Genomic DNA, 20,194 nt, shown 5'->3' with positions numbered 1-20,194 from the left:
CTCGCCTGGCACCTGTGCAAGTGGCACGTAAAAAGCACCCACTACACTCACGGAGTGGTTGGCGTTAGGAAGGGCATCCAGCTGTAGAAACATTGCCAGATTAGACTGGGGCCTGGTGCAGCCTTCTGGCTTCCCAGAACCCCGGTCGAACCGTCCAACCCATGCTAGCATGGAGAACGGACGTTAAACGATGATGATGATGAAAGCAGTAGGACAGAGCCCAAAAACCCACATGCTTTCACAACAAGCTCCTACAGTGTCTTGCAATATCTGTTCTGGGTCTCAGTGCTATGAGTTCAAATCTTCCTGAGGTCAACACTGCCTTTCATCATTCCAATGTTAGTAAAAGAAATACCAGAGCAACTGCTCTGGTTCTTTGTTTCACTCATTTTCAATGATAGTCAAGAGTGGTCTGAAGAAAATTTCATTGCTATTTCTAGTAGGTCGAACACTCCGGTAAAGGCTTCTACATTGATTCTCATTGATGTATTACCACCACCTTAGTAAAGGCAGAGGTACTGTTTTCAGTTGCATTTGTATGTTTGTTTGTTTGTCCGTGGACAAGATATCTCAAGAACCGCTGGATGGATTTGGATGAAACTTTCAGGGAGACCTCATGACTGGCATGAACTGATTTATTTTGGGATCAATCGGGTACAAGACAAGGATTCTAGATTATTTTTCTTTTTACTTAATTTTTGAGAGCGGTCAGGTTCATTTTTAGTTTTCTCATTTGTGAGAGCAGTCGAGTTTATTTCAGATATTTTCATTTTAAAAATCATCTCTGGCTAATCATTGAGAGGATGTTGGTGTTGCTTTGGCGGAGGTTTGTGCTCTCTCAGTGTTCTTGTTTATTATTGTTAAAAGTGGTGAGCTGTTAGCATGTTGAGCAAAATGCTTAGTGGCATTTCATCCAGCTCTTTATGTTCTGAATTCAAATTATGCCAAGGTTGGCTTTGCCTTTCATCCTTTCGAAGTCAATTAAAAATACAGTACCATTCAATTACTGGAGTTGATGTAATCGACTGATTAATCTGATCTCTTTGTTCTATCTTAATATCACACACACAAAAGAATTTACGCAAATGAAAAAAAAGGAGTAATTCAGTACAAATGTAGGTTTAAGTGCATATACTGATATATTCTTTATACCCACTACACTCACAGAGTATTTGTTGTTAGGAAGGGCATCCAGCTGTAGAAACACTGCCAGATCAGACTGGAGCTTGATGCAGCCTCCTGGCTTCCCAGATCCAGGTCGAACTGTCCAACCCATGCTAACATGGAAAATGGACGTTAAACGATGATGATGATGACATACAAGCATCAAACTTGGGTTTCATACTTGGATACAGCTAAGCAATTAACAGAAGAAACAAGTCAATCCTGTAATTTCCATCGGACTGTAGCCATGCTGGGGCACCTACTTCTAGAGTACAGTCAATTACATCAATCCTGGTATATTTATTTTAGCTGTCTCAGGGGAAGAAAGATTGTGGTCATCATTATTGTCATCATCATCATCATACATTTAATGCCCATGTTCCATGTTGGTATGGGTTGGGAAGTTTAACAGGATCTGATGGGTCCAAGGACTGCATTGTGCTCCTGTGTCTGCTTTAGCATTGTTTCTTCAGCGGGCTGCCATCCCTAATGTCAACCATTTTACAGCATCTACTGGGTGCTTTTTTCATACCACCAGCACTGGTGAGGCCGTTATGCAGTTTGCAAGATTATGAACCCCAAAAGGGCAACTTTATGTCAAAAGACGGGTAAAACTATGAAAGAACACACCAAAACAGGACAAGTTTTTTTGCTGTAGAGTTACTACATGACTACTCAATAAAAAAAAAAGAACTCAGTGAGTATCTGACTGAAGAATATAAATACCACAAGGTATTTTGTCTGGTACTCCTGCTGATTCTGCCATACATTTGCATATGCACACACAATTTTCTGTCATAGACACAGTATATGAATTGTCCACACTTACCCGAACCTCATCATTTCTTTTAAACCGCTTCACTTGACAAAGGCGCATGTACTCGCCACGAACTCGCTTTCGCCAGTCAGTACTGGCAGGTTTGGAGGCAGGCCCATCCTGTTTGCTGTCAGCACCTATCTGGTTGGCTGGACAATCAAATAGAAAAAAAAAATAACAAATATACTATGCAGAAAGTATACACATATATGTGTATATGTGTGTGTGTGTCAGTGTGCAGAGAGAGAGAGAGAGAGAGAGAGAGACGGACAGACAGAGAAAGAGACTTGAAAAAAATTCAAATAATAGATCTTGTTAACCTTTTTTTTTTATTGAGGAGAAAGATGTGTAGAAGAGATGGCCACCTAAGAAACATCATTAAAATGGCTATTGATCTATGCTCCAGTCAGTGAAGAATCAATCAATCAATAAATAAAAGCACACACACGCAAAGCTTCATAAACATATGTATGTATGTATGTATGTATATATATATATATATAATATATATATATATATATATATATACAGACACACACATATATAAATGCAAAAACATAAATGTAAGTTCACAGGCATATGTTCATATATGTATATATAGCAGCCATATATACATACATTTATATAAATACAGGCACATACATATACATAATATATACACCAACACACAGACAAAAACAAAAACAAAATAACAGATAAAAACCAGATAAAAGTAAGCTAAAATTGTGATTTCTATACTTTGAGAATTAGTATCTTTAGCAGTAGCTTAATAACCAGAAGAACAAAAGTAAAAAAAAAAAAAAAGTACATTAACTCCAGTTAACTTTATTTTCTGAACAAACCATTTTAATTGGCTCATTTTATTATTAAACTCTGTAGAAGCAATACAGAGCAGACACACACAAACACACACACATATATACAACACATACACTGTCAAATTATATTGTCCAATCTATATTTCTAAATGACCTCAAGAAGTTCAGATACTTTATAGCACATATGTACAGATTTTTCCAGCAAAAAACATTCGATGAATGCACTGTTTTATACTCAAGAACTTGGTTGGTTCTGTCTGCTTTGGAAAGAATGAGAGAGAACTTTGCATTGTTTTGTGGACAGACATTCTAAAGAATGACTGATCAATATTATTACTGCATGGCTTTTGTTTTATTTGACAGATTAACACCAAGTGTATGTGTGTGTATATATATTTCTTTGTGTGTATATATATGTATATAGTGTGTGTGTGTGTATATGTATATATATATATATATATATACACACACACACATACATACATACATACACACACATATTCTTTTGTAGATGGTATTGAAATTATTATGAATTCTTACCACACAAAAGATCAAGTTGTAAAATAGACAAATATTAATTATTTGATGTTTAATGAGAAATTTTGTTTTAACTACACCATTCAGTATATTCAGTTAACAAAAACAACTGCAAGCTTGACTTAAAACATTGAACAAACCTAGAAGGTGTATGTGAGAGAGAGAGAGAGAGAGAGAGAGAGAGAAGAGAGAGAGAGAGAGAGAGAGAGAGAGAGAGAGAGAGAGAGAGAGAGAGAGAGAGAGAGAGAGAGAGAGAGGAGAGCATCATCATTGTACATCCACTTTTTCTATTAGCACGAGAATCAGCTGGATCCAATGACAGAGAGAGGACCATGCCACACTCCAATGTCTCAATTTTGGTATGACGTCTAAGGCTGGATGCACTTCCTAATGCCAACCAATGCACAGAGTGTACTGGGTGCTTTCATAATCTGCAAGGTACTTATACCATGATGAAAGACTAAGGAGCCAAAAGAGCCCCTGCGATTGGAAGTAGAACAGGAGAGAGAAAGTGATTTTAGGTAAGGGAAACTAGAACCAGTCTTTCTATTACTTTTAATAATGCAAAGAAAAAAAAGCTTAAATACATAATTCATTAGTAAACATTATAATATTATTGTTGTTGTGGTTGTTGGAGTTGTTATTGTTATTATTATTACTATTATTATTAAGGCAACAAGGTGGCAGAATTGTTAGCAAGCTGGATGAAATGCTTAGCAGTATTTCACCTATCACTACATTCTGAGTTCAAATTCCACCGAGGTCAAATTTACCTTTCATCCTTTTGGGGTCAATAAAATAAATACCAGTTGAGTACTGGGGTCAATGTAATCAACTATCCCCTTCCCCAAATTGCTGGCCTTGTGCCAAAAATTCAAACTACTACTACTACTACTACTACTACTACTACTACTACTACTACTACTACTACTCAACTTGACTCAAAAGTGGTCTTATTCTTGGAATCCATGATTTCAGTAAGCCTTCAAGTGCTGAAAACCCTCCTCCTCATCATTATCCCTATCTTCTTACTATTATTCTGGCACCTGTGTCGGTGGCACGGACGTAACAAACTCCATCCGATCGTGGCCGTCCGCCAGCCTCATCTGGCACCTGTGTCGGTGGCACATAAAAACACCATCCGAGCGTGGCCGTTCGCCAGCCTCGACTGGCACCTGTGTCGGTGGCACATAAAATCACCCACTACACTCTCGGAGTGGTTGGCGTTAGGAAGGGCATCCAGCTGTAGAAACACTGCCAGATCTGACTGGCCTGGTGCAGCCTTCGGGCTCCCCAGACCCCAGTTGAACCGTCCAACCCATGCTAGCATGGAAAACGGACGCTAAATGATGATGATGATGATGATGATGATCATTATTATTAAGGCGGTGAGTGGCAGAATCATTAGTATGCTGGGCAAAATGCTTAGCAGTATTTCACCTGTCTTTATGTTCTGATTTCATATTCTGCCGAGGTTGACTTTGCTTTCCATCCTTTCAGGGTCGATAAATTAAGTACTAGTTGAGTATTGGGGTGGATGTAATCAACTTAACCCCTCTCTCCAAATTTCAAGCCTTGTGCCTGTAGTAGAAATGATTATTATTATCATTGCCCTTGCACAGCTTCTAATGCTGGAGATGTACTACAGTGTCACCTGTCCACTGTACCAGTGAACTAAGGTAACACCTCTTATTTTTCGAGCACCTTACGGAGAATTCGAGCAGTTCCAAGCAGTGCTGTTTTCTGCAAGTGCTCTACCCTTATTGCAGCCCCTATTTGTTCCACATACTTCTCGAGATTTTTGCTCACTGTTCCCAGGGCTCCGACAATTATTGGCATTACTGCTGCCTTTTTCATTGATCACAACTGCTTAACTTCCCAAGCTAACCTGTCATATCTATTGACTTTTCTTTCTCCCTTATCGCATATCTTATTGTCAGCTGGGCATGCTACATCTATGATACAGCATTGTTTGTTTTCTTTTTCAATTTAGACTATGTCTGGCTCCCTATTCTCTATCTCATGGTCGCACTGAATCATAAAATCTCATAGGATCTTTGCACTTCTATTTTTGACGATGCCTTCAGGTTTGTGATCATACCAATTTTTGCTCTGTCAAGTCCATACTTGTTGCAGAATGTCCAATAGACAAGCCTGGCTATATTGTCGTGGCATCTCTTATACACCTTCTGGGCTAGTGGTGTACATTGGCTGGTAATATGCCATATGGTTTCACCGTTTTGTCCACAGATATCACTTTCTGCTGCGTTGTCTATTCTGTATTTTATGTAATTTGTTCTTAGTGCTTGCTCTTGGGCAGCACAGATTAGAGCCTCCGTTTCCGGTTTTAAATCACTTTTAGTCAGACACAGCCATCTTTTTTTCTGTCTGTCTTATTTTCAACATCTCTATGAAATTGACCATGCATTCTTTTCTTTATCCACCTATTTTCCGTTTCATTCATTTTCAATTTCTTGTATAGTGCTTTATCTTTGCAATCTTCCATCCTACATGAGCCTGATCTTCTTACTTCTAACAATAGCAGTTCTGTGGCATTTTTTACATACCATGCTATGTTGTTTTCTTCTGCTCTAATACTGTGTTCGCATCCAATAAGTCCTCTTCCCCCACTTTTTCTTGGTACATTATTATTATAATTAATATCATCATCATTATTAAGGTGGTGAACTGACAGAATCATTAGCACATTGGGTGAAATGCTTAGCAGTATTTTGCCTGTCACTATGTTTTGTGTTCGAATTCCGCTGAGGTCGATGTTGCCTTTCATCCTTTCGGGGTCAAAAAATTAAGTACCAGTTACGCACTGAGGTCGATGTAATCAATTTATCCCCTCTTTTTAAATTTTAAGCCTTGTACCTATAGTTGTGATCGTCATCATAATGATTATTATTATTATTTTTCAGTCTATGAAATCCAAAATCCATTAAATTTTAAAGGAGAAAAAACAGGGGGTTAATTGTATATAATATTGCATAACTGTATATATTATTGTGAGTCTGTGTGTATGAAAGTATGTGTGTATATAGTATTGTGAGTGTGTGTAAGTGTGTGCGCATATACAATATATAGAACATAAGCACTTACAGTTTGTATTCTCTTGCTGTATAGAAGCTGACTTACAGCTTCTCTTTGTTACAAGTGCTGAAATCAGGAGACAGATTTATGTATTAAGAAATTATACTCAAAATACATCGGATATAATAAAGAAAATGCCAGACAATTTATACAGAAATCATTACACATCCTATAATAAATCTGAGTGATGTTTCTCTGTCCGTTACATTTTTATTATTGTTAACTCCTAGACTGTTGGTTCAAGGAAAATGAAACTCAAACCAGCAACTCTCTGAATCTCAGGGAATGTTCTAAGGGGTCTATTTTCTTAAAGGCCACCTAATTGGAGCCCCACCAACCACCACTATTTTTACTGCATTTTAAACTAAATACATGGCAATGGCAACCAAATCAGAGCAATGACAATAAATTTCATACTATGAACTCCCAGGGAGTATCGTAAGGAGGTTCAATTTCTGAAGGGCCGCTTAACCCTTTTGTTACTAACCCGGCCAAAACCGGCTCTGGCTCTGTGGTAAAATGTCTTGTTTTCATAGGTTTTGAATTAAAATCTTCCACCAAGCCTTAGTCTAAATTTATGTTCCACACACTAGCTTAATGATAACTAAGTTGTTTTACTAAATTCTTTGTTATATTTAAAATAATTGAAAGAAACACAGAGCATCTCAAAATAAATACAGTAACAAAAGGGTTAAATGGGGGTCCACTGACCCCACTACTTTACTGCATTTACCTTGCTTCCACACATATTGATTAAACTATGATCAGCATCAGTGCTTAGCACATTCGCAGAAATAAGTTTGGGCATTTGAAATATCTTCATGTACATTCAAATCAAGTTACACAAGGATAGAGGGCCACAAGGCGGGCCCAATAGTGGAACTAACATGAATGCTGCCCTTCGGGAAGCTTCGCAGCTAGTATGATAAAGAAAACTTGCATAAATCTTATATTCAAGAATGTTTGTGTATATCCTTGTTGTCATCAACATTATCATTTAACACCCAAAGACTGTGTTATCCACCAATTTCTACGGTCAGATGCCCTTTCTAATGTCAATCACTTCACCAGCACTAGTGATGCTTGCTTTGCCACTTGCAAGGGTTCTCAACCATTTTTAACTATAGACCCCCTTTAATTACTATTTTATTTTGGTGGAACCCCATAGCCATTCAATGCTTAAAAACTAGTTTTATAGATACTTTTTTCAAAATTTCTATTACGTTTTTCACTCATTAACTTGTGTAAGTTGAACTATGTAAAATCTTAGAGAAAGAAACTGAGCTGTTTCTTGCAATATAATTACTTACATATCTCCACATATACATTCTTTTTACACATATAATTGTTAAATACTTTCAAACACTGGACTACAAACAAACTGAGATGCCAACTTCAAGGGCATTTAGTTAGTTATATTGACTCTGGTACAATCACTGTTTTACAAACAGCTAACTTCTGACATAAAAGAACAAAAGTCGACAATAGCTTACACCAACAAATACACACATACACAACTATGGAGCATTAAAATGAAACTAGAGATGGGGAAAAAATGGTGAAAGCTGATCTCTGGAGGTGAAACATCACAAAGATGACAAAGAACCACAGGAAGTAGTGATATGCTGTGCTAGTAGAGACCCCCTCCAGCTGCTGTATGGAAAACCGAATAACTGCTACTTACAATGTTGTATATCATTCATATTAACATCGTAGCTCTTAATTTATACATACAACACATACTTCTAAATACACAAATATGCATACATCTATGTGTACACACCCATAAAAATAATTAATTGTTCTCATACCACCTCCAACTAGGGGCCATTCAAAACCACTCATTCCTCCCACATTCCCTCACTCAAAAACTACTTCAGTTCATCATTATCACAATCTTAACTATCTACACCAGTGGTTCTCAACTGGAGTCCATATAAAATTTTGGGGGGTCCATGCAACGAAATAGTAAATTGGGGATCCACAATAGTATTTTAAGGGCCCATTAAAAATTTTGCTTCAGATGTATGTATTGGTGTGCATTGCAAGAAACAGCACAGTTTCTTTCTCTAACATTTTACATAGTCCAACCTACATAAATTTAATGTGGAGAAAAACAAAATAGGAACATTGAAAGAAGTTTTTATATAAGTAGTTTTTAAATATCGAATGCTATGGGGTCTACCAGAATAAAATAGTAATCAAAGGGGTCTACAGATAAAAAATAGTTAGAACCCTTGATCTATACTGTTGATGATTTCTCTGTCGTTGCTCCAGGAGAACAGAAACTATGTGGATACACTGGTCTCAGAGCCTGCTGAGGCTTTATGAACACAGCTCTTCCTCCAGATGAAACCATTGGATACCTGCATGTGCCAGTGTGTGATAAACCTATAAGAGGTGATTGAATAGTATCTGGGCATAAAACACTGCCTCCAAATGTCCCATTTAACCCATGTTAGCAAAGAAAAAATGAAATACAAAATAATGATGATGATGGTGGCAACACAAGCATTTACTGATCCCAATACATGAAGAAGTTATTCATATGAAGTTGTTGGCTCTCTCCTTCATAACAGAGTTTCTTGTTATATAAGATCTTTTAGGACACGAAAAGATGATTCATCTTTTTTTTTGTTACCTATATCTCTGGATCTCAATCATGAACTTTGGATGAATAAATACAAAAACATAATTACACATAGAATTCAGGAAAATATTTACTACTATTAATGAATTTGACATCTGCATTACAATAATGTCCAGTAAAGTAGCTTTTGTTTTATGATGATGCCTTGTTCAAGAAAGAAAGAGCAGATGTTTTGGTGTCTCCACAAGTAGCTTTGATGGCGCTGAAAAGTAAAAGTTAGTTGTGTGTCATCCTTTTAATGGTATCTAAACTTCTCCCTCCATAGGATTATATAGGAACAAAGGACTAGCATTCACATGACTTGAATAGCAACAGCATGGATATGTTTGGAGAAGATATAATAAGCATGTTTAAGGAATTTAAAAATAGCATATCTCTGACTAAACAAGCTCTACATATATAGAAATCTAAATGAAGATATAGTTTGCATAATTAACAGAAACCCAACCAGCCTCTCCTCACCTTGCCCCTTCACAGAAATATTCAATCAGATTTCACCTTATTACAAAGATGCATCAGCAAGAAACAGCTCTAAGCAAAATGCAGAAAATGTTCCACAAATCAGTAAAAATTGGATGAGGATGCCATCTGGGTTTTAACCACCACCACCACCACCACCACCACCAGCTTCCTAGCCTGAACACAAGTTTAAAGAAGCTAGCAATTTCCTGTCTTTGATAAGAAGTATTTTCTTATAACATACAAATACCATAAGCTCTTAGCTGCTGTTGCTTAAATAATATTACAACACAAAAATTTAAGCTTAACATTTTACAAGTGTTTTTCTATGATGGCAAAAACTGAAATTTTTTTTTCTGAGGCAGTGTTTTATAGCTGGATACCCTTCTTGTTAGCCTCTTCTAGATGCTCTTACAACATACAGAGATATGGTGTACCTTATTCTAAACCTGAAATACACAAATTCAATCTAATCACAACCAAGTTCACAGAAATAGAAACACAACAGTAAGTGCTTCATAAAAGACACTTGTGTGTGTACAGAGCAAAACTAACTGAAGATAATGCAATGAGAAGTTACTGAGGATTAATTGACTGTCACTATATAGGCTGCCTTATTATCAGCACTGTTTTTACATTCACTTTTCCAGCAAGAGTTGCAGAGGAACCACAACTGTTTATATATTCCAATTTTATCATGTTTAAAACAGCTGGATACTCTTCTTCCTGTCAATGATTTTTTTTTAGGGTATACAGGGTTATATTTTATCGTGCCATGAACACTCCAGAAGCAGTCATGTCTTTCAGAAGTGTAAAGAGTTTTTATCTTATGCTGTGCTTGTTCATTCACCAATCACTTTACAGAATTCACTGAATGTATCTTATCGTGACCAACACTAGAAAGATAGTATTACTGTCAAGCTAACTAAAATGTGTCCGTTTAACAGCTTCAGAAGGTTATTTCATACCCAGCAGGTCGAAGAGAGATGAAAGAGGATCAGATCTTTGGGATGATAGAAGAAAGAATGATGGAAGAGAATCAAAGTGAAATAGTGTGTGTGTGTGGGAGAGAGAGAGAGAGAGAGAGAGAGAGAGAGAGGAGAGAGAGAGAGAGAGAGAGAGAGACAGGAAGAGAGAGACAGGAGGAGGGAGGGAGGGAAGGAGAGTGAGTGACAGTGGGAGAAAGAAAGATAGAGTTGACTTTGGTTGCATTTGAACAGTGGAGACAGAGCCAGAACAAATGCTACGATTATTCTATCTGACACTGTAAGGGCTCTATCAACTTGTCCAACCCATGCCAGCATGGACAACGGATGTTAAATGATGATGATAGGGAGTGAGAGATAGAAAGAGAGTAGTAGTAAGGAGATGCCTTGATAAGAGAGGAGGTTAATGACAGATAAGAGAATAATGAGTGAGTGAGGGAGGGCATTAAACTGAGACTTAGAATCAGAAGAGACCTAAATGGAGCCTGTCTGTTTTCTGTTTTTGGTACATTTTGAACCATATGCATATATATATGCATGGCTCAGGTTGTAGTGAGTTTGATTCCCAGGCCAGGCTGTGTGTTGTGTTCTTGAGAAAGACACTTTATTTCACATTGCTCCAGTTCACTCAGCTGTAGAAATGAGTTGCAACGTCACTGGTGCCAAGCTGTATTGGCCTTTGTCTTTCCCTTCGATAGCATCAGTAGCATGGAGAGGACAGGCTGGTATGCACAGGTGACTGATAGTCTTCCATAAACAAATCTGCCCGGACTTGTGCATTGCAGGATAACTTTCTAGTCAACACCATTCATTTCTACAAAGAAAGGTCTTGTCCATCAAAAGCATCACACCTCATTTCTCTTTCACAGCACATGAACTTATTTCATTTCACAAAATGTTATTATAAGCAGTGAAATAAAGCTGTGAATTAAATTGCAGAATGTGTCATACCCAACACTTCTATCTATTTCTCCTTATGAAAGCAGCTGTTGTTAAAAAAAAAAAAAAAAAAAAAAAAAAAAAAGTCCTTCCAGAAGTTCTAAAACAAAAACTTCAGTGTAGACAAAAAAGTTGTCAGCACAAGCGTCAGACAAACCAGAAGACAAGTAAATATTTTGTAATGATTCAATGCTCCAATAAGCCATATTATTTTTTATCTACAATCTTCTCTACAGCTATGAATAGAATTTTCTTTTCACTTCAGTAGTGTAAAGAAATTTCTTTTCACACAGTAATAAGGTCAATCAGTAATATATGATAATAAAGAAAGCACCAGAAATTGAATAATACAACCAAATGTCTCTACCTTACTGCAAGACCCAACTGTGTGTCTCCTCACAGGATAATCAAAGAAAGTTTACACGGCCAGTGGAGGCATACAAAGGTAACAGATAAAGTGTATTGTGTTTGTGCAACATAACCTATGGAATTCTTGGAGAAGAAAGATTTTAAAATAATCTTTACTGCTTTATCTATTTATTTATCTATTGTGGTTATTGTTAGAGAAACAGACTTAGAAAAATAGAAAGACATTATCATTATTATTAGTAAGGCGGCAAGCGGGCAGAATCATTAGCACACCAGGCAAAATGCTTAGCGGCATTTATGTTCTGAGTTCAACTTTGCTTTTCATCCATTCAAGGTTGATAAAATAAGTACCAGCTGAGCACCGGAGTCAACCTATCCCTTTCTCAAAATTGATAGCCTTGTGCCAAAATTTGAAAGCATTATCATTAAAGCAAAGAATTGGCAGAATTATTGGAACACAAGACAAAATTCTTTGTGATATTTCTTCCAGCTTTGGTCTTTGTTCAGATTCCGTTAAGGCCAACTTTGGTTTTCACCCTTTCAGGGTCAATATAATCAACTAGTGCCTATAGTAGAAAAGATTATTATTAGGCAGTGAGTTGGCAGAATCATTAGCACAGCAAATGAAAATGCTTAGCAGAATTTCTTCAGGCCTTTTTACATTCAAATTCTGCTAGGGTCGATTTTGCTTTTCATACTCTTGATATTGATAAAATAAGTACCAGTCAAGCACTGGAGTTAATGTTATCAACTTACACACTCTCACTAAGCTGCTGTCCTTGTGTTAAAATTTGAAACCATTATCATGGTTATTATTATTACTATTATTATTTATTATTCTGGGAGAAATGCTAAGCAGTATTTCGTTTGACTTTATGTTCTGAGTTCAATTTCCACCAAGGTTGACAAAATAAGGACCAGTTGAGCACTGGGGTCAACGTAATCAACTAGCCCCCCTCCTCCAAACTTATTAAGGCAGCGAGCTGACAGAATTGTTAGTGCACTGGACAAAATGCTTAGTGGCATTTCACTCGTTGGTACATTCTCAGTTCAAATTCTGCTGAGGTCAACTTTACCTTTCATCCTATCAGGGTCAATAAAATAAGTACCACTGGGGTTGATGTAATTAACTCATCCCCTCCCTGCAAAATTGCTGCCCTTGTGGCAACATTTGAAACCATTATTATTATTGCTGTTGATGTTATTTGTGAGGATAGTGAAGCAGAGCCAATCAAAGAAAGAAGAATGTTAAGCCTGACCCCTTTTTAAAGAAACAAACCTATGCTAGCAGTTGCCATAAGATAACTTAGAAACATAGAAATATATACATAAATATATAGAAATTTGAAAATAATCTTTAAAAAAAAAATCATTTCAGAAGGAAAGGATAATACAAAAAAATAATTTAACATAAAATATAAAATAAACAATAAAATAATAATCACAAGGGCACAAATTACAAGGGAGGAATATCAATTGCTTAGAGTAAATCTCAGTATTTGGCTCATACATTTACCATATATGTGTATATGTTCTTAAATAATTTTTTTATGTCTAAGACTTAAGTCTGGATGGAGACAAGGTAAAACAATGCTGTTCTGATAATGCTGTTCTGGGGCAGAAACACACATTCACAGCTGTAGTCTTGTCTCCATAAAAAAAAAAAAAAAATTTACTTATTACTTAATGGCATGTTAATTTGGTTAAAAGAATTCTTAATTCCTTTTGATCACTCCTGTTCATTTGGAGCTGGTAGCAATCATCACTAGGTATTTGCTTCCTTTCTCTCAGCAAAACCAGTTTCTTTAAATCAAAAATTTATCTTGTACAATATTCTGTATATCTTTAATTCTTATGTCTGGCCGATGTTAAGGTATGACAACACTTGATTCCTTTCAAAATCATCATCCCTTATCACTTAGAATCAGTAGCAATCACTACTAAGGGTGTTAATTTGTCTCCCTTCCTCTTAAAATGAAGATGGCTCCATGAAATCAAGAATTTATTTTGTACAATAATTAACATATGCTTCTTCATCTTTGCAGTCTAAATTCATGCCACTGACCACTGAGTAATTCCTCTAATCACATTTCCATTATATATATATAAATAATCTTTAATGTACACAGGATTTAAAATTGAGATACTATAAGTTTCATGCTAACAATAGTACTATAGCTGAGTAACCTTGTATAATATGTCATGTACAAATGGGCAATCTTTTAGACTCAAGATACATGGTTGCTCTCTGAGAGAAACAAACACATAACAAAAAAAGATAAAGTAAAAAGTACAGAAGGAAGAGAGTATGAGTTGTATCGTCTTGATGTATTAAAGTGGGAATCAACAATAGTTAGAGTGGTTCATTCAACAGAGGACGACAGTATGCTTAATCTGGAGAGAGTGGTGTTCTCCAGTTCAATAGTAGAAAGCTATCCATATGCTTGCACCTAGTAAAAATTTCATATCTGGAATTCAGTAGGTCATTGGAGTTTCCAGATCAAGCATACTGTCTGACAAACTTTAACCTTTCTCTGTTGAGTTAATCACTTTAACCATCATTTATTCCCACTTTAATAGACTAAGGGAACATCCTTCATTGTGCATTTTTTTGGTCTCTTTTTGTCATGTGCCTTTTTCTTTCATTCTTTCTCATGTTTTCTCAGAGAGCAGCCATGTTGTATCTCGAGTCTGACAGATTGCCCAATAGCATATGACAGGCTATACAAACTCACCCAATTTCAGTACCATAATCATGGAACTTACAGTAGCTCAATTTTAAATTATGTGTATATTAAATATTCATCTATTGCTGGATGGAGTACTTCTTTATTGAAAACATCAATAAACGGAACATTACACTATATATATTCAATGTATATTTATACATATTTAATATAATATAAAAACGTAAAAAAAAAACAACATGTATGTATAAAACCAAAATAATGTAAATAAAAAAAGAGAAAAAAAAACAACAACAGAAGTATATGAGGCAGAAAATATCTAGAGGATATATTAATAGAGAAGCCCTACCTGGCTTTTTGCCTAACCGGACAGGGGATGGTCTCAAAAACCCACCTGAATAAAAATTTTAATAAAATGGAAAAAAAAAAGTTTAAAAAAGTTTTAAAGAAAAATAAGTATTCAGTATAGAATTAAAAAAAAAATCTTTATAGACTTATGTTAAATATAACATGGCATGAGAAATGATTTATTTACACATGATATGTGCACATACATGCACAGATGCATACAGACATGCATACAAAAACACAGCATATTACATGATTACACAATTATAACATGAGAAAGTTTGATATGAAATGGAAAATGAATTAAGAGCAATATTAAAGGCATTATATAATAATAAAACAGTTCTGAAGAAAATAGATACTCTTTAACATGTGGAATATGTATATATTTCATTTTCATTAATCTTTATACAGGAATAAAAAGAAAATATAAGAGAAAAAAAAGTAACACATCTATTACAGACATGGCTAAGTGCAAGGCCAACCAATACCTTGTGAGTAAATTTGGTAGACGGAAACTGTATGGAAACCTGACATGTGTGTGTGTTTGTCCTTGTCCCCTAACACCACTTGACAACCAGTATTGGCTGTTTATGTTTCCATAAATCGGCAGTTTGGCAAGAAGAGACTGATAGAATAAGCCCCCAAAGAATAAATACCGGGGTCAATTTGTTTGACCAAACACTTCAAGGCAGCAGTGTCCTAGCATGGTTGCAGTCAGTGAATAGATAAAAACTATCATGTGGTTCCAGTCTGACCCAACAGAGTGGAACCTTAAGCCAGTATCTTCATGTAAAAAAAAAAACCCCAAAAAAACCCCCCAAGACAGCCTGTCAAATTGTAAATACTTATAAATGAAAGATCTAATCCTTGGATGCCTTTAACACTCTTCAGCACCAGCTTTCAGGCCAGGTCTCTCCAGCCTCAGTTCATTATACTGACATAATACTTCCTACTACAGCAGCCCACAAGTAATGATTTCTTCCACAATTTCCCCACACTAATTAGGAAAATATCTAAAATGAGATGCAGTGCATCCTTGTAAACCATTAAAAAAAAAAAAGTTTTTTAAATGCAAACACAATGCCAGGCCACAGTTATATACATATCTATTTTTTTGAGTATTTGTGATATCAACTTTATACATCAACATCATCACAAGGGTTCATTATTTTAACCAGTAATTCTTAACTAATAACATGGAAAGAAAAGCTCACTGATGCATTTACATTGAAGACAGAACCCCTTTTTACAAGACATAATAAAGAAGAGAGTTTTGAACATTGAAAATTATATATATATATAGCACCAGACTCTGGGTGAAACCACTAAAAGAAAAGAATATGAATTTACACTACTGACACGGAAATATGTAATTTCTTGAAGAAAAACATGCACATCTTTCTTATCACATAATTATGATAATAGATTGTTTGAACAGTGAATAAAAAGATTTTTTGGAATTTAGTTATAGCCTTTTACTTTCATCATCATCATCGTTTAACGTCTGTTTTCCATGCTAGCATGGGTTGGACAGTTCGACCAGCGTCTGGGAAGTCAAAAGGCTGCACCAGGCTCCAGTCTGATCTGGCAGTGTTTCTACAGTTGGATGCCCTTTCTAACGCCAACCACTCGTGAGTGTAGTGGGTGCTTTTGACGTGCCAGGCAAGCTGGCAACGGCCGTGATCGGCTGGTACTTTTTACGTGCCACTGGCACGGAAGCCAGTCAAGGCAGCGCTGGCATCAACCACGTTCGGATGGTGCTTTTTACGTGTCACAGGTGTTTTAATTTCATGTACTTAGCCTTTCATTTTTCTGAGGTCAACAAAATAAGTATCAAACCAGTAAAAGGAGGAGCTGTTGTTTATGCTCAGCTCACATCTAATGGAGCAAAACTTTGACCAAAAGCATGTTTTTAGGGCTATCTAGAAATACATTTATCTTTCCAATATGTCTTTCCTTTTTAAAGATAGAGTGTGGCTTGAGAGATTTGGCTATTATTTCTAACAGAGCAACTAATCACATTAACCCTTTAGTATTCAAACTAGCTTATATCTGGCTTCTCAATTCTCTATCCTACAATATCTAAAACTAAGCAATCACATTTTGAAAATGTCACACCTACAAGATAATGCATCATTATTAAATTTGAAGGAGTAATCTGAATGATAAAGGTTTAAATCATTTTCATAAGTCTGACCTAAGTGTCCATGCTTGTTTTCAGAATTCTAGTTAGCCCTTGTTTCAAGGGCTCAAAGTAAGAGAAACCTTTCCTTTTATAATCACCAAGCCACTCTGGTGGCTGAAAAAAGTTAGGAATGTGTGTCATACTTGACACATGGATATCGGGGAAAACATGTCTTGCATATCACATGATATTAGGGAAGGCAAAGGGTTAACAGTTTGTAATTAAAAGTGTCTATAGTAGAGCTGGTTTCAAATCTCAATTTGATTTACCACAAGTGTTCATGAAAATGGGCATTAATGTAACACAGATTCATTTCCTTCAATAAACATGTGATCTTGTGCATAGATAAAGTCAGTCTCATCTATCTTGATTATGTTGTTTTACGTATGTGTGTGTGTGTGTGTGTGTGTGTGTGTGTGTGTGTGTATAAATCAAATTCCAAACAGGTGAAGATCATTACCATGTCACATTTTTCATTATACTCCATTATTTGCAATAAAACTTTAAAATTGATTTTTATTACGTTTTTTTTTCTTTTGTAAACAGCAGAAATAATTAATTCTCAAGAAAATGTTAAAACAGTTTTACAGCAGAAACTAAGTTTATACCACATGGAGATTTTAAACTATGTATTACATATAACCAAATATGAAGCATCCTTTTTCTACCAAGACAATTCATTGTTTATATATATAAACAGAATTACGCGCAGAAATCAATTTCCAGGAGAGAATCTATGAATTTTCTGGAGAGAGCAACAATGGTATTGTTGTGATTCCATGTAAACAGCATGACAAATGTCCAACAAAAGGGTTATTATTATTACTATGAAATAAATGCATTTAACGGTATTTGCATTTCTAAAAGTAACACAGTTACTAAAAGTGGCACAGTTTGAGTAGTTCGATATCTAACATGTTTTGTTGCAGCAGTGATTCTATAAAATTTCTATACAGCATGCATAATCTTATGTTGCTTTAGTTCACATGCTCATGAGGTATATATCACTCAAATTAGTTTGTGAACCAACTAGAAAGTTTCTATGAATAATGGCTGCTGGAAATAGTAGCCAAATCTAAGTTAATTCACACTATATATACAGTTGTCCTAAAAAAGGAAGGTACACTCACCAATGAATTCCTGGTCGCACACACATACATAAATTTTCTATATACATTGAAATGTAACAGTTGAAAACATCTGATATAAAACTCAAAATTTTAGGTAGAGTGGATATACATCATCATCATTTAACGTCCGTTTTCCATGCTAGCATGAGTTGGACGGTTCGACCGGAGTCTGGTAAGCCATGGAGGCTGCACCAGGCTCTAGTCTGATTTGGCAGTGTTTCTACAGCTGAATGCCCTTCCTAATGCCAACCACTCCGTGAGTGTAGTGGGTGTTTTTTACGTGCCACCGGCACAGAGGCCAGAGCAGGCTGGCAAACGGCCACGATCGGTTGGTGCTTTTACGTGTCACCAACACGGATGCCAGTCAGGCGGCGCTGGCATCTGCCACACATACACACACACATATATATACAGTTGTCCTCAAAATTATTCATCTCAAAATTATTTTGTGATGAAATGAATGCATTTTGTCAAGTTTGTTTGTGAGTTATATGTGACCAGCAGTGAAAAAATAACATCAATACATAATTCAAGAAATTCTTCATTTCAGTGTTATTTTATTCATGGATTTTCAAAAAGTGCCACCAGCATCACCATCATCGTTTAATGTCCGCTTTCCATGCTGGCATGGGTTAGATGGTTTGGCTGTTCAAAATTATTCATACTCAAGGTTTGTTGAGTCTGATATCTTCCTTTAGTAATCAATAGCATAGCCTTTGTTTTTTATGTCTGCTTCTAGATGATTCCTGTATGTGTTCACAAGCTTCCTGCATGTCTCCTATGAGATATTGGCCTACTCTTCATTAGCGAAAGCCTCGAGTGGTGTCAGGTTGGTTGGTTTCCTAACCATCACTCAGGTCTTCAAGTCTCACCACAAGTTCTCACTTGTTTTCCTCATGATTCCATGGACTTCAACAAGGTTACCTGTGTCACTGAAAGAGATGCATCCCCATAGCATTATGCTTCCACCACCATGCTTGACAGTGGGCACAAAGTTCTTTGGCTTGTATGCTTCTCCTTTCTTCCTCAAGACGTATTCAGTACCCATGTGGCCAAATAACTCCAACTTTGTCTCATCAGAGGTTATCTGAAGCAACAGTCCAGTTTTTGGTCAGCTATTCTGGTCTGAGGAGACAAAGTTGGAGTTATTTGGCAATAAATATTTATTAAAATCAGAGATTAAAGGAAAACAAATCTTAAACAATGTTTAAAGATATGAATGAATCCCAATATTTTAAATCCGGGTTTGTCCCCATTAACAGGGGTGGCTAGATCTACCTCACTCTTACAGCAACTGCTCTCACACCATCTCGCCCGGTTTTAGACATCCTCCTCCTCAATCTCCTCCTCCACCTGTCCCCTCCACGTTTTCTTTGGTCGATCTTACTTTTGCAGCTCATTCACTTTAAACTCAAGCACTCTCCTCAGAACACATTTCCATATGACTGCATTCCATTTGCGCTTGCCAGCTGTTCCACCGATTCCTCCGACACCAGTATCCCCATCAAGTCCTCAGCCCTCCTTTTATCCAATAGTTTCACACCATACATTGCTCCCACCATCGCACTCTCGGTCCGTCTCAAAATTGCCATTTTGCTTTCCCTCAGACACCATGTCTCACTCCCATACAGCATTGCAGATCTCACGCAACTCTGATAAACCCTTCCTTTCATCTTCAAGGAGAACCTTTTCACATATAATAACACTCTACATTCCCTGAACTTTACCCAGCCAAGTCTTGCTCTTGCTGTCACAGCTGCTTCACATCCATCACTTACATCCTATCTCCAAAATAACAAAACCCTCTCACCATTTCCACCTCATCACATAGCGTTTCCACTATATAATGTAGAAAAATGAAATAAAATTATTGTGATGGATTTAGTCATCTGCTTTAGCATTTCTGCTAACTCTGTTAATTGTTTCTAATTTTGGCACCACAAGGACAGTTTTTCTGGAGGAGGCCATGAAGTCATTTTAATGAAGCGTGGTATTTGACTAGAAAT

At 36.4% G+C, this 20,194-nt stretch overlaps 1 protein-coding gene and 1 long non-coding RNA gene across 5 annotated transcripts in view; one reads left to right on the top strand and one right to left on the bottom strand.

Annotated features, from left to right (window-relative positions):
- The window catches only part of LOC115219651 (histone-lysine N-methyltransferase EZH2), a 200,220-nt gene that overhangs the window by 48,977 nt on the left and 131,049 nt on the right, over window positions 1–20,194 (bottom strand). For 2 of the 4 annotated variants that reach the window (XM_029789827.2, XM_029789840.2), the window contains exons 4-6: window positions 14,872–14,916; window positions 6,442–6,498; window positions 1,994–2,130 (exon numbers count right to left, since the gene is read on the bottom strand). In XM_029789827.2, the coding sequence (XP_029645687.1) occupies window positions 1,994–2,130; window positions 6,442–6,498; window positions 14,872–14,916 (239 nt within the window). The remainder of the gene's footprint in view (window positions 1–1,993; window positions 2,131–6,441; window positions 6,499–14,871; window positions 14,917–20,194) is intronic. The other 2 variants (XM_029789852.2, XM_029789847.2) reach the window with 2 other exon arrangements.
- Window positions 326–19,531, top strand: LOC118765247. The gene is made up of 3 exons (XR_005001090.1): window positions 326–338; window positions 2,557–2,562; window positions 19,402–19,531. It is a non-coding gene; the product is annotated as an uncharacterized LOC118765247 (long non-coding RNA).

This window comes from Octopus sinensis, linkage group LG1 (genome assembly GCF_006345805.1).
Source record: "Octopus sinensis linkage group LG1, ASM634580v1, whole genome shotgun sequence".
NCBI lineage: Eukaryota > Metazoa > Mollusca > Cephalopoda > Octopoda > Octopodidae > Octopus > Octopus sinensis.
This window is presented reverse-complemented; position numbering and strand designations above follow the sequence as displayed.